Here is a 14,278-nt window from a genome sequence, read left to right as displayed (position 1 = left end):
AAGTTCTTCTCTTGGTACTTTGTTGAATGTACCACTATTGCCATATTTTGTTTCCTAGCCTTGGTTATCTGTCCTTATGGCTTTACTGCATCTAGGTAGGTCATACCGTACTATAACACTTACTTCGGTTTATTATTACCGAGGTCTGCTACCCAACTACAGGTTACTCTCTCACTGCTTATCCCATATGTATAAATCTAAGTCCTTTAATGCTTCATTATTACTGTTCATCTAAAGAATGTCATCATAACCTCCTCTTATACTTTGGAATTTTTATCCATCTGTTGTTGATTCACCTTAATATTGATCTATATGTACTACTGATTACTTGAGACCTCTAATACATTGTCACTAGGTCTCACGTCTCATCGGGGAACATCTGCAGTGATTTTCCTGATCCACCTAGGGGTGATACTATACTTCAATAACCGTATTTCATAGCATCCCGGCTTGATTCATCTTATATGGGTATTCTAATCCCATGCAATTCATGAAATCCTTTTTCTTAAAATCATTACTCATCCAAAAGCCTAAACGTCATCCTTTTATCTATCACCATTATACCCTTATTCTACTACCAGGGCAACATTTCATCTCTTATAATTGCTCATATTCTTAGACTCCTCTGAGTTCCTTTAGACTATATCGAGCTTTCTATAACTTATGGAAACCATCAGCTCTCTTGTTTTGATAGGCTTAATCTCGAGGCCTTACCTGTTCTGGTCACCTTCTCACTCACATTTTCATAACCTTACTCTTGTCTACCTAAAACCTTGTCGCTCTATCATACTTTAGCTTGCGACCTACACATATCTATTTATACTACTCACAATCTTTCTTTAAATTGCTAGCACCAAAGATGTCCTTTCGTGCCTTCTCAGTTGCCATTAAATGTAAGCAATTACTTTTCCTGGTCGTTCTGCCACTTGTTGCATGAATACTTGGCTTATCTTGTTGGCCACGAATACTGAAATTTCTTGTAACTCATATGATCTCAAATATCACCTTTGATTTTTACTTCTCGTTCATTAGCCACGATGGTGCCTGATGTGATGCCAAAATGCTTTACTTTTAGCACATTACTCGCCCTATATTTTATTGGTCTAATGAGTTATTATGTGATATTTGAGCTAAATTGTGTTGTTTTATGTGTAGGAACATCGAAAGGAATCATCAAACAAAAATTGCACAAAAAGATGACAAAAATACAAGAAAAGAGCACAAAAACATCAAGTATCCAAACCGTGCTACAGACCAGGCTTTACAAGGTCTATAGCCAGGTTGACCGTGCTGTAGACCAGTCTTTGCGAGGTCTATAGCCAGGTCGACCGCGCTATAGACCAGGCTTCACGAGGTCTATAGCACGGTAATTAAAAGTCGCGGGTTAAAAGACCCAAACCCAAAATTGGACCGAGGGATTGACGTAAATACTCCCCAAATGAGTTATTCTAGGGTTGAACATGATTTTGGAGAAGAAATAGGCTGCCAAGCACTGTGGAGCAAGAATCAAACGAGTTTTCCCTTCCTTTATCTCTTTACTTAGTAGTTTCATGTTTTTAAACATTATGTTGATTGTTGTTGTATTTATGAGTAGCTAAACTCTTTAATCTAAGGTTTGATAGAACCTCTTGGAGGATAATTCTCTAGTATGTTTAATATAGATTTGCCTTTGATTTTTCTCTACTTGTTCAACTATATTTTCATTATTGTTAATTGAAGAGCTCTCAATTTACTGTGCCTATTTAGTGTGTATATTGCTCGAGAGAAAGAGCACATTTAGGTAATTGTTAAACAATACCATTCCTAACGTAGTTGAGAGATCGATACAGAGGGTTTAAAGGCGGGATTAGAGATAACGAAGCCTTGGTGCGATCGTAGTGAGCGGTAAATTAGTGTCAGCTAGCGTAGTTCAAGAGAATAAGTCTAGTAAATTGTAGTAGTTACTTGAGAGAGAGCTACGACACTTAAAGTACTCACGATCGATAAAAAATATTTAGGCGAATTTATAAGAGACGTAGCGGAAAAGATTCCGACAATAGGGAAAATCATAACCTTGGAATTTCCAAATCTTGTCTACAATATTTGCCTTGTTAGTTATAAATTACTGCATTTTTAATTACTTTGAACTTAGTTAGTAAGCTCTCAAATTATTTTATAATATTTCTGAAGGTTGATTACTTGAATTCGTGCAAAACTATTAGTTGTAATTAACACGTTATTTCCATGTGAGATTCGACTCCGGACTTGTAAACCGAATTATATTTGCAACGACCTCTTAGTCCTTTTTATAAGGCATAGTTGGGCGTGATCAGTGCCACTTTCTTATGGAGTGTATACAATATTATAGTAAGACTATTGTTACAAGACTATTTCTTCTTTATATCACTATGCTTAGGTTGAAGACTTATTCCTTATTTTCTCAGCTAGTCTTTCAAGGTAGTACATAGTGGAGACCATCTGACTCATGTAAAGCTACGCGCTTATTACATCGCATACCTGAAGGAATCTTTGATATTCTTACTCGCCTATAATTATCCTTAGTTACATATTATGCTCGTAGGGTTGCTTCTGAACTGAAATTTTGAATGTCTCCCCAGTGACACTCTCTTTTATTTCTAGAACACTTATACAGTACCTTTAACTACCCCAACTCCAATTTGAAATTTTTTCAACAATTGCGATCTCGTATTTGCGAGACTGGATTCCCTATGTTGGGGTTCACTATATTTATCTTGCACGATCTGTTGATTTATTTGTAATCTCTTATCTAGCCATAACTAGACTCTTCCTGAATCCACTATAGACTACTCGTTGGTCCATTCTCATATTTATATTCTGCGTAACCCCTCTTGGGTTATGTCCTTTGTCTTAACTTACCTCTCGTACTGGCTCCTTATGTATCGAGTGTTCATTCCCACTTATTTATCAGTATCATCTGGTGTGAAACCCTTACTGCCTCTCCCTGGCGTATTGCCTACATAATGTTCTGGAGTCGTATCATATCTGTAGGATCTAAATAAATACAATCTCATTTTTTTCACCTTTTTACCATATTCTTTCTTTACTATTCCATAGTTACCTCTTAATCTTTGGCATCTTTTCACATCTTTACTGACCTCTTACCCGCCTTGCGGCAACCCTTATGTACCAAGGATAACTAAAGTTCTTACGCACGAGGGTGACACCTAGTGTAATTGGCACACTTAGTCCCTTAAGCTTAACTTTGCTCACTATGAGCGCTTTAGGGATGCGTCTTCCTGAATGACTTTTAAAGGTTATTCTTCTGTTGTCCATTCTATTATCGCCGTAACGTGATATCTAAAATTCTCATGATGCCAGCTATTGTCAAATCATTCGGTCCCTAATTCATATTCATTTTATCTTGTTCACCAACTCATATTAATTTCTATTACTCCGGGGTCTAACGTTTCCTTTTGGTAATCATGTATGAGTCACCAGCTCATTTCTCGAAATGGGGACATGACTTTATGGCTTATACTCTTTTATTTTCTCAAGGCCTGTCACCTCTTGTCTTTTCTTTCACTTGACTATAGACTCCGTCATCGTGTCATATTTTGATTTACCCTTATCACCAATATATCATATCTTACTCATGATACTTCATTTACTCTCTTCTTATTCTCTGGATAATATTTTTGTCTATCACTTTATTCTGAAAACTTCAACAAAACTTTCTTTCACTTATAGCTCCCCTTGCTTTATCTCACTGGCTCTTCGGGACGCCTAACATTATCTCTACTTTTTTTTCTAGAGATGGGAGTCATACTAAGGTAAATATTTATCCCTTCTAGGATTTCACTGCCTATCTTTTAAAATTTCTGAATATTTTAGTGTTCATATCTGACTGTACTACTCTAGAGTTCACCATCCGGGTGTCTCACAAGGAGAACTATTACCATATTTGCAATATCTTTTGGAAATGTTAGTTAATGATAACAATCCATCCACAATTTTGGGTTACTCTAACCCCAGTTGAATCCTGATATCTCATCCTTCTCTTAAACTATATCTGTTAGCTCCCATGGGGCATAATTGAGAAAACTGTGGTCAATTGTATATATCTTTGTTATTGTTGAAATTAACGCAGAATGCTTATATTTCTCTACCTGAATTGTAAATACTGCTAATCTTTACTAACTGGGTACCTCGTGCCCTTCTTCATCTTGCTTCTTTTACTTGTTGAAACTTTTATCTACCTTTTGATTCACTTATTTCTTTTTACCATATAGGTGGATAGGTATTCTTGCCTTAGGGCTCCTTATCAAGAAGCTTACACATCTTAGTACACACATGATCTGCTGAACACCTCACATTTACTCATCATAAGCATGATGCAAAATCGAGTTCCTCTGACTCAACTCTTCCACAGCCACATTCAATCTCTTACCAATTGTCTTTCTGGATATAGGTATCATTATATTACGAATAAAATAAAATTTAGGAGTTTGAATTCTTACAACTCAGCTCTACCAGACGATATAGAGTAAGAAGAAAGAGTGACAATCCTAAATACACTGTAGCCTCCTGCTTATAAGTGTGGTACACAACACACTCATAAACAAGACTCTACTAGACACGGCTTGTAGACTCCTTAGTATAGAACTGCTCTGATACTACTTTTGTCACGACCCAAACCGCAGGTCCGCGACGGGCACCCAGTGCCTAACTCAACCGAGTACCAACGTAACGTATCCTTCTTATCATACTATCATGGGTATATGAACGGGAAATGCCGTCATGAGATAAGTAGAATTAAACATAAGAGAATACTGGACATGGGATGACCCAACATGATATAGAAGCTTACGCATGCGACATACGGGCCTATAAGGCCGACATGATCATTTGTATACTCAAAACATAGGCCAACAAGGCCATACAAGTATCCATATATATGACATATATCTACAAGCCTCTATGAGTACATAAATATCATAAAGTTTGAGATATGGCCCCGCCATACTTGTCCAAATCATACTGACCAGATAGGCAACTCCGGAGCAAGTGGAGTGCACCAACACCTTCCACTGAGCTGATAGCCAACTAGGAGGACTCTCAACCTGTCTATCAAGACCTGCGGGCATGAAAAGCAGCGTCCCCAAGCAAAAGGGACGTCAATACAAATAAAGTATCGAGTATGTAAAGCATGACAATAGTATATAAAAGACATGAAAGAAACATGGAGTAAAGAACTCAACCTGTAATTCTGAATAACTCTGTGAATCATGAAAAGTTTATAATATCATGCATGTGCGTATAAATGCCATACCATGCGTAAGTATATTGTACATAACATCATCAAGCCTCTGAGGGCATTCTATCATATCATCTCAGCCACTGTGGCGAAGTCATCAACGTATACTAGCTAATCAGGTGGTGGTGCGTATATAACGCCATAACCTTTTCCCATATCCCATATACATATAATATACACGTATATAACGTCATCTGGTCATGGGTCAATATACATGTATAAATGAATGCAATGCATAATGAAGTAAGTCAGTAAGATCTCTCGGAATATCATGATACCCATGAACAAATGATATGATAGCAGGACATATGGGGAATTAAAAACATAGGCAACCCTAGTACTTCTAGGAATAGAATCATTTGTGAAAGTTGTGTGCTTGCTCGTTTCGTCGTATCATATGCATCGTGCCAAAAGAAAAGAAGGGATATCCTTAACATACCTTAACTCCATTGAGTCCTTAATACCTTCCAAGCAATTCTTCAAACAACTCAACTCAATCTACCATAGCATAAGGAGATTCAAAATCAGTGTTGAGTAAAGGCTAAGTCCGCAACTTAAACTAGTAGCTCGTTTATGTAAATTTGGGCAGCATCTCCCCTGTAACAAGAGCCTCCTCCAATAACATATACCAACAACAATGACCATAGAAATCCAACAATATATAATTATCAATAACAAGACACCATATAACAACAATAAGTCACAACTACTTCACGACGAGCTACAAGCCCAATTGGAATTCGTATACCCCATATCACCCCTTATAGACTTCTTACTTTAACTTACTAGTATAATTAACAAGATAATGAAGTCATTCATCAATGATTCCAGCCTTATACCATATATTTATAACAAAGAAAATAATCCACAACTCCAACTATCCTCAATTAGCAACTTTATTCACTAGTTCATGTCTAGTCCATCCATTTAACTTAATCAACATCAAGATAATCTTAAGCACATGAAAGAACACAATATAATTACCTCTTATAGTGTCGAGTCGAGATCCATGTTATATATAGCTTACAACAACCCAACACACCCCAATCACTTCATACCCAAAACGATAATTATAGTAGCGTCAAACACCCCAAAAATATTACAAAGAATGACTAATCAACCATTTCGCCATTATGTGGTGTTTCTCCACACCATTTATCCTCCAAAACTTCATTAAACAGTAGCAAAATAGACAGCCCAAAAGCAATACGAAACATCCCATAAAACAGTCCACTACAAGTCAAATAACTCGAACTCATGGCTTCCGATCACCGTCCCGTGAGTTCTAACTATTAGGAGACGAATTTATCAACCTTTCTTGATATTTAAAAGCTTAAATACAGAAAGTAAGCGATACTTACGTCATAGGGATCGTTTTAATGTTATCGCTTCTTAATTTCGTGCCCGGGATGATAATCTTGTTTGAAGCCCTTGTAGAGAGCTTAAGGGTAAGGTTAGGGGTGTTATTTGGCCGTGCTCTCTGGAAAAATGGAGAAAGAGACAAGATAAAGGATGTAAATATCTTTTTTTTTAAAGGTAAAAAAGGTGCTACTTGGCACCCTCGCATTGACCCTTCTTCAGACGCTTATATCCTTTTATCCGGACATCGTATGAACGAACGATTAAGAGCGTTGGAAACTACATTCCAAGACCTTCAATTTGGTATATAATATGTTCAAAAAAAGATCCCATATAGCACACAAAATTTATTGCTCAAAAAGCTCCGTTGCAAGGCAAATCCTTAGTCGATTTTTCCGCAACTTTAATCCGATTTTTCCCAAACTTTATATTTCATATCCAAACATCATATATAGTCATATGATGACTTTAAACTCATTTAAAATATGATTAACACGTCTCATATTCATCTCAACTTACTTAAGACTTCGGTAAACCTTTCTTATCCTTGTAGAAGGATTTCGTCCTTTTTGAGCTTACATTAGGTAATCCTATAATGATGGTGACGTCTGAAGTACGAGGTGTAATAATATGTCCCCGTAGAAATATTTGTCCCCGAATGATAACTCTTAAAGGCTTGCGAAAATGGGACGTAACATCATTAAATCACTTTATATACTTTCAAAGAGGCTCTCATTTTCAAGCTTACATCAATTGACTTACGACGTACTTTCACGTACAAAAATATAGAGTATAACATCATAATTGTGTCATGGTTCACTGGAAACTTTAAGTAAACTAGGTTTTGATAATTAATTTTTTTTATACAAGATTTAAGTGAATCAGACATATTAAATGTAAATAAATAATCATAAAAGAAAAATTAAATATTTTTATATGAATAACTCAAATATCCATTAAGTACAAAGAAATGAACCATAAAACAAAGAGAAGTAGGGCTGTAGTAGAATAAAGAAAAAGTAAAGTGAGTATTTGAGGAGTAGGCCATTAGGCTGAACATTAGAGTGTCGGGATCTAGTTTTGCGAGTCAAATTCGGCTTCCAGTCCACCTCCAATGACCCCACTAATCTTTTTCTTCTCTAAAATTTCACAAATTAATTGAGAAAATTCGCAATTACTTAGAACTCAAGGGGCTAAAACCAAAATTCTCAAAGACAAAAAATAGGAGAGAGACAGAAATAAAAATGAAGAAGAAAAGGAATAGCTGGATTCACATGGCTGTTTTACATATGGGTCCTCTCTCTCTCTCTCCTCTAACCGACAATTATGATGTTTGAACCTTAAACAAAGCAGAAAAAACTAAAGAAAAATTCTTTTTCTTCTTTTTCCTCTTCTAATTTTTCTTTGAATTTGAGCTTGAGAAATTATGGCTGATGATAAGGTATGGATTTTGCTTTGTGGGTTTTTCTTGTTTACAGAAAAAGTTTATTTCTTTACTTGTTACAGCTTTTTTCATTTTGGGAAACAATACTGTGCATTATTGGAGATTTCTTGATTCTTGGAAATCAGTGTGTATTATGTGAAGATCTTTTCTTTTTAGCCAATCTGAGTTCAGGTAGTAGTACTATGCAATTCTTTTTCCTTTTTATTTATTTATTATTGAGTGCAAATCTGGGTTTAGTTTTGGTTTCTACTTGAGAAAGGTTCTAGGATTTTAAAAGGAAGATAATGGTTCCCTGTTGCATGCCCTTGCTCATCTTATTCTGAAATAAATGAAATCTTTTGTCTAGTATCCCTGAACCTTAAAATTAATAATTTGGACCATTTTAGTCTCAGTTGCAAATATTTGATTTTTCATGTTCAGGATGCTTTATTTGTTCAGGATCTGGTCTTGTTCTTTTATTTTATCCTGATGGAAATTTTGCTTTTGGAGAATTTTTCTGTGATAGTAAATGCCTTTGATCTATTTGGATGTGTTGGTATAGATCTGATCTTAGGTGAGTTTATATGGAGTAACATGGTTCATATAGCCGACTCCAATTTGCTTGGGACTGAGATGTAGTAGTTGTTATTGTTCTTGTTGGTATAGATCTGATTTTAGCTTTCTATAGATCTGTTGCTATTAGGTATTTGATCGAGCCTTCCAATTTCACTTAGTTTATGTCTTTTTTCCTTATCAGATACTTGAGTTTTGATCTTACAAAATATATCTAGTCAAAAGAATGTCTGTTAACAGTTGCCAAGCATTTTTTGATAGTGCTTCTGAATGATAGTACTAAGTTTTTTTGCTTCTTTTTGCCCCCAGGATAGAGTTTCGGTGGGTTGTAGTCTACCTTTTTTTGTTTAATATATTGTGTCTTAGTTATTGAAAATGCTGGCCTGAGATCTATCTTTGATGTGTAATGTAGGAGATGTCTGCTCCTGTTATGGATGGGAATGATGCAGTCACTGGTCATATAATTTCCACAACCATTGGGGGCAAGAATGGCGAGCCAAAGCAGGTAGAGGAGATGTCTTTATCAGAATCATAATTTATTAGTTAGACATAGTTCGTGTCTTTTTGATATGTAATGCTTCTTAATTAGAAAAATTGTCAAAATAATTCTCCCATCACACACTATGTAAATGATGGATGCGTATAATTTACCCTTTTATTTTTTAATTCCATTTTTGCATTTCTCATATCCAATCATGAGCATTTGTAACCTGATTTCTTACGCGAAATTGAAAATCTGTTTGCCTTCTGTTATAATTTGGAGCAGACAGTCAGTTACATGGCTGAACGTGTTGTGGGGACTGGATCATTTGGAATTGTCTTTCAGGTAAGTGAATATGTATCTTCTAGTTTTAACTGTATCTTCTTGTTTTGTTAATCCTTTTTTTCTTATTCTTTTTAATTTACTTTTTGTTTGAATGATGCTTTTCTTGTGAAGGCAAAATGCCTGGAAAATGGGGAGACTGTGGCTATAAAGAAGGTTCTGCAAGACCGTAGATACAAGAATCGTGAGCTGCAGCTAATGCGCACTTTGGATCACCCAAATGTTGTTTGCCTAAAGCATTGCTTCTATTCAACTACAAGCAAAGATGAACTTTTTCTCAATTTAGTCATGGAATATGTTCCAGAAACTATGTATAGAGTGCTAAAGCATTATAGCAATATGAATCAGAGAATGCCGCTCATCTATGTTAAGCTTTACACATATCAAGTGAGTGAAGTTCTTTCCCGAGTGGTACTTTTGTTTCCTAAGTTTTGAGCAATACTAAGTGGTACCTCAGTTTTGAGCCATACTAAGATTTATACGTGTTCAGGTATTTAGAGGGCTGGCTTACATGCATACTGTTGCTGGCGTATGCCATAGGGACTTGAAGCCTCAGAATGTTTTGGTAATGCATAGCTGCTAAATTTGTCTAGCAAATTATGGCCCATTCATCTCCTTATTTCATTGTTTGCTTTCACAGGTAGACCCTCTTACTCACCAAGTAAAGATCTGTGATTTTGGAAGCGCAAAAGTGCTGGTAAGTATAAATTGTAAGAGTTTAATTCTGTAGCTATTCTCATTTTCTTACTAAAGATGTATGGATTTGTCCCTTGTCTTGGTGAAAGGACCACACTGTTAATTCAAATTTGGTTGATAATAATTTTGACTTAAGAAAGTGGTTTTTTTTCTTTGGAGGGGTAGAATGGGGGCTATAATCACATGAGGAAGTTTATATTCCTGTCCAGAAATACCTTTGATGGCTTTCACCTTTTCAGTAGCTCAAAACACAGCATTAGCTAGGTTCTCACTGACTGTTTGAATTCATTGCTTTTAATTAGCTTTTGAAGCTTGTGGCATAGACTGCATCTTTTCAGAGAGCTCCTCGACTTTCTGTGATATTCAGAGGCGGATCCAGGATTTAAATTTTATGGGTTTAGATTCACAATTTTACCACATTCCATCTATTTTAATGGGTTCAAAAATTATTATTTGTATATATTTAATAATTTTTAGGCAAAAAAAATAGCGTATGAGTGAAAGCTATGGACTCAGATCAGATGAACCCATAGCCTATACACTGGATATGCCCCTGCTGAGAATTACTCGATTTTGAGGCTGTGGTTGGTTTGTGTATTTACGGAAGTACAATATTTTTCAGGTTAAAGGAGAAGCCAACATCTCATACATCTGCTCCCGGTTTTATCGGGCTCCTGAACTCATATTTGGTGCAACAGAGTATACTACTTCAATTGATATCTGGTCAGCTGGCTGTGTCCTTGCTGAGCTTCTTCTGGGCCAGGTTTGTAGTTATTTAGACTTCTATTGCTTAGATCTAGTCCGTGGAATCTCTTCAGTCTCATATGGTGCACTATTCCAATTTCTATACCAATTTTTGCAATTATCTTTTTGCAGCCATTGTTCCCCGGAGAAAATGCTGTGGACCAGCTTGTTGAGATAATCAAGGTGCCGTGTAATTAATTCCTGTAAATTGATGCAGATGTTGTAGCGGAATGTGGTTTCATTTGCTTCTTCTTACAGGTACTTGGAACACCGACAAGGGAGGAAATTCGCTGTATGAATCCGAACTATACTGATTTCAGGTTTCCACAAATCAAAGCACACCCTTGGCATAAGGTATGCTTTCACTTGATTCAAGTCTTACCTAGTGGAGCAACAGTTTGTTGTTTGAAGCATAGCTCATTCCTGCCGAATTTGTACTGAAACTTAAGCAAGTTGTCAAGGGTGCCCTTTTTGTTTTAACTGATAATTGGCCCAAAAAAAAAAACTGTCTTTGGAGCGTCCAGTTTGTTTAAGCATTCTCCAAAAGAACATAGGTGCTGGCTTGTTGATGGAATTTGTGAAATTTAATCATTTAGATACTTCGAGGTTAGGCTTTAGTTTCTATTAATTGAAATTTATTTGGTATCCTCTTGTCGAATCCGTATTACATGTTCAAGCATGGATTTCTAGTTTTTTCATTAATCATTACTCCCTAACCATTTTTGGTTCAAAAGCTAAGAATCTCAAGTCTTTAATCCTTAGAAGAATCTGCTTATCTACTAATTGAGAGGTCAAAGAGTTTTAAAGATTTATACCTATGAAAACCGGACTCAAGGTATTTCTTGAGTTTGGTTATAATTTGTGTAGAAATAAGTTACTAGGATTTTAGTCTTGATTAATGAGTTTGTGCTGAAGCAGCTATAACATCAGATTGGCTTCCCTAAAGAGTACTCATTCTGCTAATCAGCATATCCATTGAATACTAAGGAAACAAAATCTGGAAATCACAAGTAAATCTTTGAAAAGTAATAAATATTCAATATCACAACTGAGTGAGTTTGGCTTTTAAGGGGATTTGAACTCCCAATCCCCATCCGGATGATTATTTTATTCTTGCAAAACCACGTTAATGGCAAAAGTGCAAATAAATCCTTTTGCTGTTTCTTTGCTCTTTTATATCTATCTATCTGTCTGCTGCTAACTTACTATGTTGTGCCTGGTCTCAGGTTTTCCACAAACGGATGCCTCCTGAAGCAATTGACCTTGCTTCTCGGCTTCTGCAATACTCACCAAGTCTACGTTGCACCGCAGTAAGTGCAATTTAGTTTTTTTTTCCTGATGTGATTGTCATCCATTAATGCAACAATTCATATGTAGCACAATTGACATGTCTCCATTTGGGGTGGCCATTTCTGTGGTCCTTTTTATGCTCCCACATCTCCTCGTGCTGCTTCTTACTGACCTGTTTTTTATAAGGTTTACTGCCCTGTTACCAGTGCTCCCAGTCACATATGGTTCCTCTTTGTTTATTGAACAATGAATTCCTAAATCTCATAAATTAATATGCTTCTCATTTTGCAGCTTGAAGCATGTGCTCATCCTTTCTTTGATGAGCTTCGTGAACCAAATGCACGGCTTCCCAATGGTCGCCCATTGCCTCCTCTCTTCAATTTTAAGCAGGAGGTACAGCTTTCACATGTTTATTCTTAAAATTGAAAGATTACACCATTCGTGCTTCATTCTTCCCGATCCCAGCTGAAGGGCATTAATATTATATAACTATACTAAAATCGTTGTCTACGCATTCTGTACTTACCTATTTTAAGTTTACTCCATTGCTTATCCAACTATATTTTCCTGGTTTCAGTTGTCTACGCATTCTGTACTTACCTATTTTAAGTTTACTCCATTGCTTATCCAACTATATTTTCCTGGTTTCAGTTGTCTGGTGCCTCTGCAGACCTCGTAAACAGGTTGATACCAGACCATATAAAAAGGCAGATGGGCCTGCATCTTTTTGCATCCCACGGTGACATGACGTGAAGTATATGCTTAGAAAAATATACTGGTTGATCATCTAAATATTAAGGGATCCAAGTTACATCCCTTGAAGCGTAATCCAGCAGGACAAGCGGCATCTCCTGGTCGATGAGGACAAAGTAATGGGCTGCAGTGCATTTTAGTTCTCTGTACTTGGTATTTTCTTTTTTGTTCCACTCTTCGAAGTCTCCCACTCGTAGCAGCCAACTAGTTTTAAAAAAAAGGAAATATGTTTTGGTACATGTTTGATAGTAGTAATTGACCAGAAAGCTTCCAGGGACGATTGAATGACATGTATGGACAAGTTGCAAGGCGCCAAAAGGATTGCCAGGACTTGAAAGGGCAGTGTTTTTCTCCTTAAGTTGATCTCTCTCTGTTCAGTTTGTATTTAGCAGTCTTCTACGTCGGAAAGTGTTGCAAACAAATTGTGTTACAGTTGCTATATGTGAGTAAGATTAATGGAACATATCTATTTTATTTCCCTCTCTTTATTTGCTTTGGTCATATTTGCCTTGGTTCTTATTGCTTCCTGCTTTTTATATCTTCTTTTGTGTGGCTGACGCCTTTTGATTTTGACCTGTTCGCGCGTGCAGGTTGGTAATTACATTGCCTCTTTTGTGATATGGTAAAAATATAGACATCATTTTTGTTAGCAATATTGGCCTAGAGTTGGTGTAAAAATATAGGATATAGCCAGCTCTTTAAATCTTTTAACTGAAAGAATTCATATTTCTCAAACTTTTCTTTTCCTTCAACATTTATTTTTTAGGACTTTCTTGGTTAAAAAAAAGAGCGTTAGTAGAAGTTTTCTTCATAGTGCTCTATTAGTTTCTTATTGTTTATTTATTTTTTGAAGTTCTGGATGCGTACTTGTTAGTTTATCTGATGTATAAATAACACTAGTTAATTATTATGGATTCATTATGTACATTTAAATAAGAATATTTCTGTCATAAGTTTGTTACCAAATTTTTTATGTAAAAAATTTATAATTTAGCCTAAGCAAAATGTTACACTTATAATCTTTATATATATCGTTGGTAAAAGTGATAGTCACCGGACCAGGTGGTAGTCCAAAGCGCAATTGAACGATTCTCATTTGTCAGGATGATATATTTAGGTGGATAAGGGATCTTATTTCTCTACTACGGGTTTCTACTTTTTAGACTTTTAGAAAGCGTCCTAAATTTTAAAGTCACGCGTTGAAACTTTTCTGTGAAAATTTTAACTTAATTGATAGTAGTTGACTAAAGTAATCCGTCTACAAAAGCTACTCATTCCTACTCCTTCCATTTCAATTTATTTGACTCGACACAAAGTTTAAGAAAAAGAAAGAAGACTTTTG

At 36.0% G+C, this 14,278-nt stretch overlaps 1 protein-coding gene across 1 annotated transcript; it reads left to right on the top strand.

Annotated features, from left to right (window-relative positions):
- The first annotated feature begins 7,858 nt into the window (after window positions 1-7,858).
- LOC107772792 (shaggy-related protein kinase eta) lies at window positions 7,859-13,414 on the top strand. Its single transcript, XM_016592266.2, has 12 exons — window positions 7,859-8,075; window positions 9,043-9,135; window positions 9,397-9,456; window positions 9,568-9,840; window positions 9,944-10,018; window positions 10,094-10,150; window positions 10,772-10,912; window positions 11,026-11,076; window positions 11,152-11,247; window positions 12,120-12,203; window positions 12,475-12,576; window positions 12,835-13,414. Exons 1-12 carry the CDS (start codon window positions 8,061-8,063, stop codon window positions 12,934-12,936), a joined length of 1,149 nt encoding a protein of 382 aa, XP_016447752.1. The 5' UTR covers window positions 7,859-8,060; the 3' UTR covers window positions 12,937-13,414.
- The last annotated feature ends 864 nt before the right edge of the window (window positions 13,415-14,278 follow it).

This window comes from Nicotiana tabacum, chromosome 17 (genome assembly GCF_000715075.1).
Source record: "Nicotiana tabacum cultivar K326 chromosome 17, ASM71507v2, whole genome shotgun sequence".
Classification (NCBI taxonomy): Eukaryota; Viridiplantae; Streptophyta; class Magnoliopsida; order Solanales; family Solanaceae; genus Nicotiana; species Nicotiana tabacum.
This window is presented reverse-complemented; position numbering and strand designations above follow the sequence as displayed.

Excerpts from the sequence above, each read along its gene's own strand:
- LOC107772792 (XM_016592266.2), top strand. Across the intron at positions 10,019-10,093 it reads TGAAGCCTCAGAATGTTTTG|GTAGACCCTCTTACTCACCA; the intron begins GTAATGCATAGC and ends TTGCTTTCACAG. Across the intron at positions 10,913-11,025 it reads CTGAGCTTCTTCTGGGCCAG|CCATTGTTCCCCGGAGAAAA; the intron begins GTTTGTAGTTAT and ends ATCTTTTTGCAG.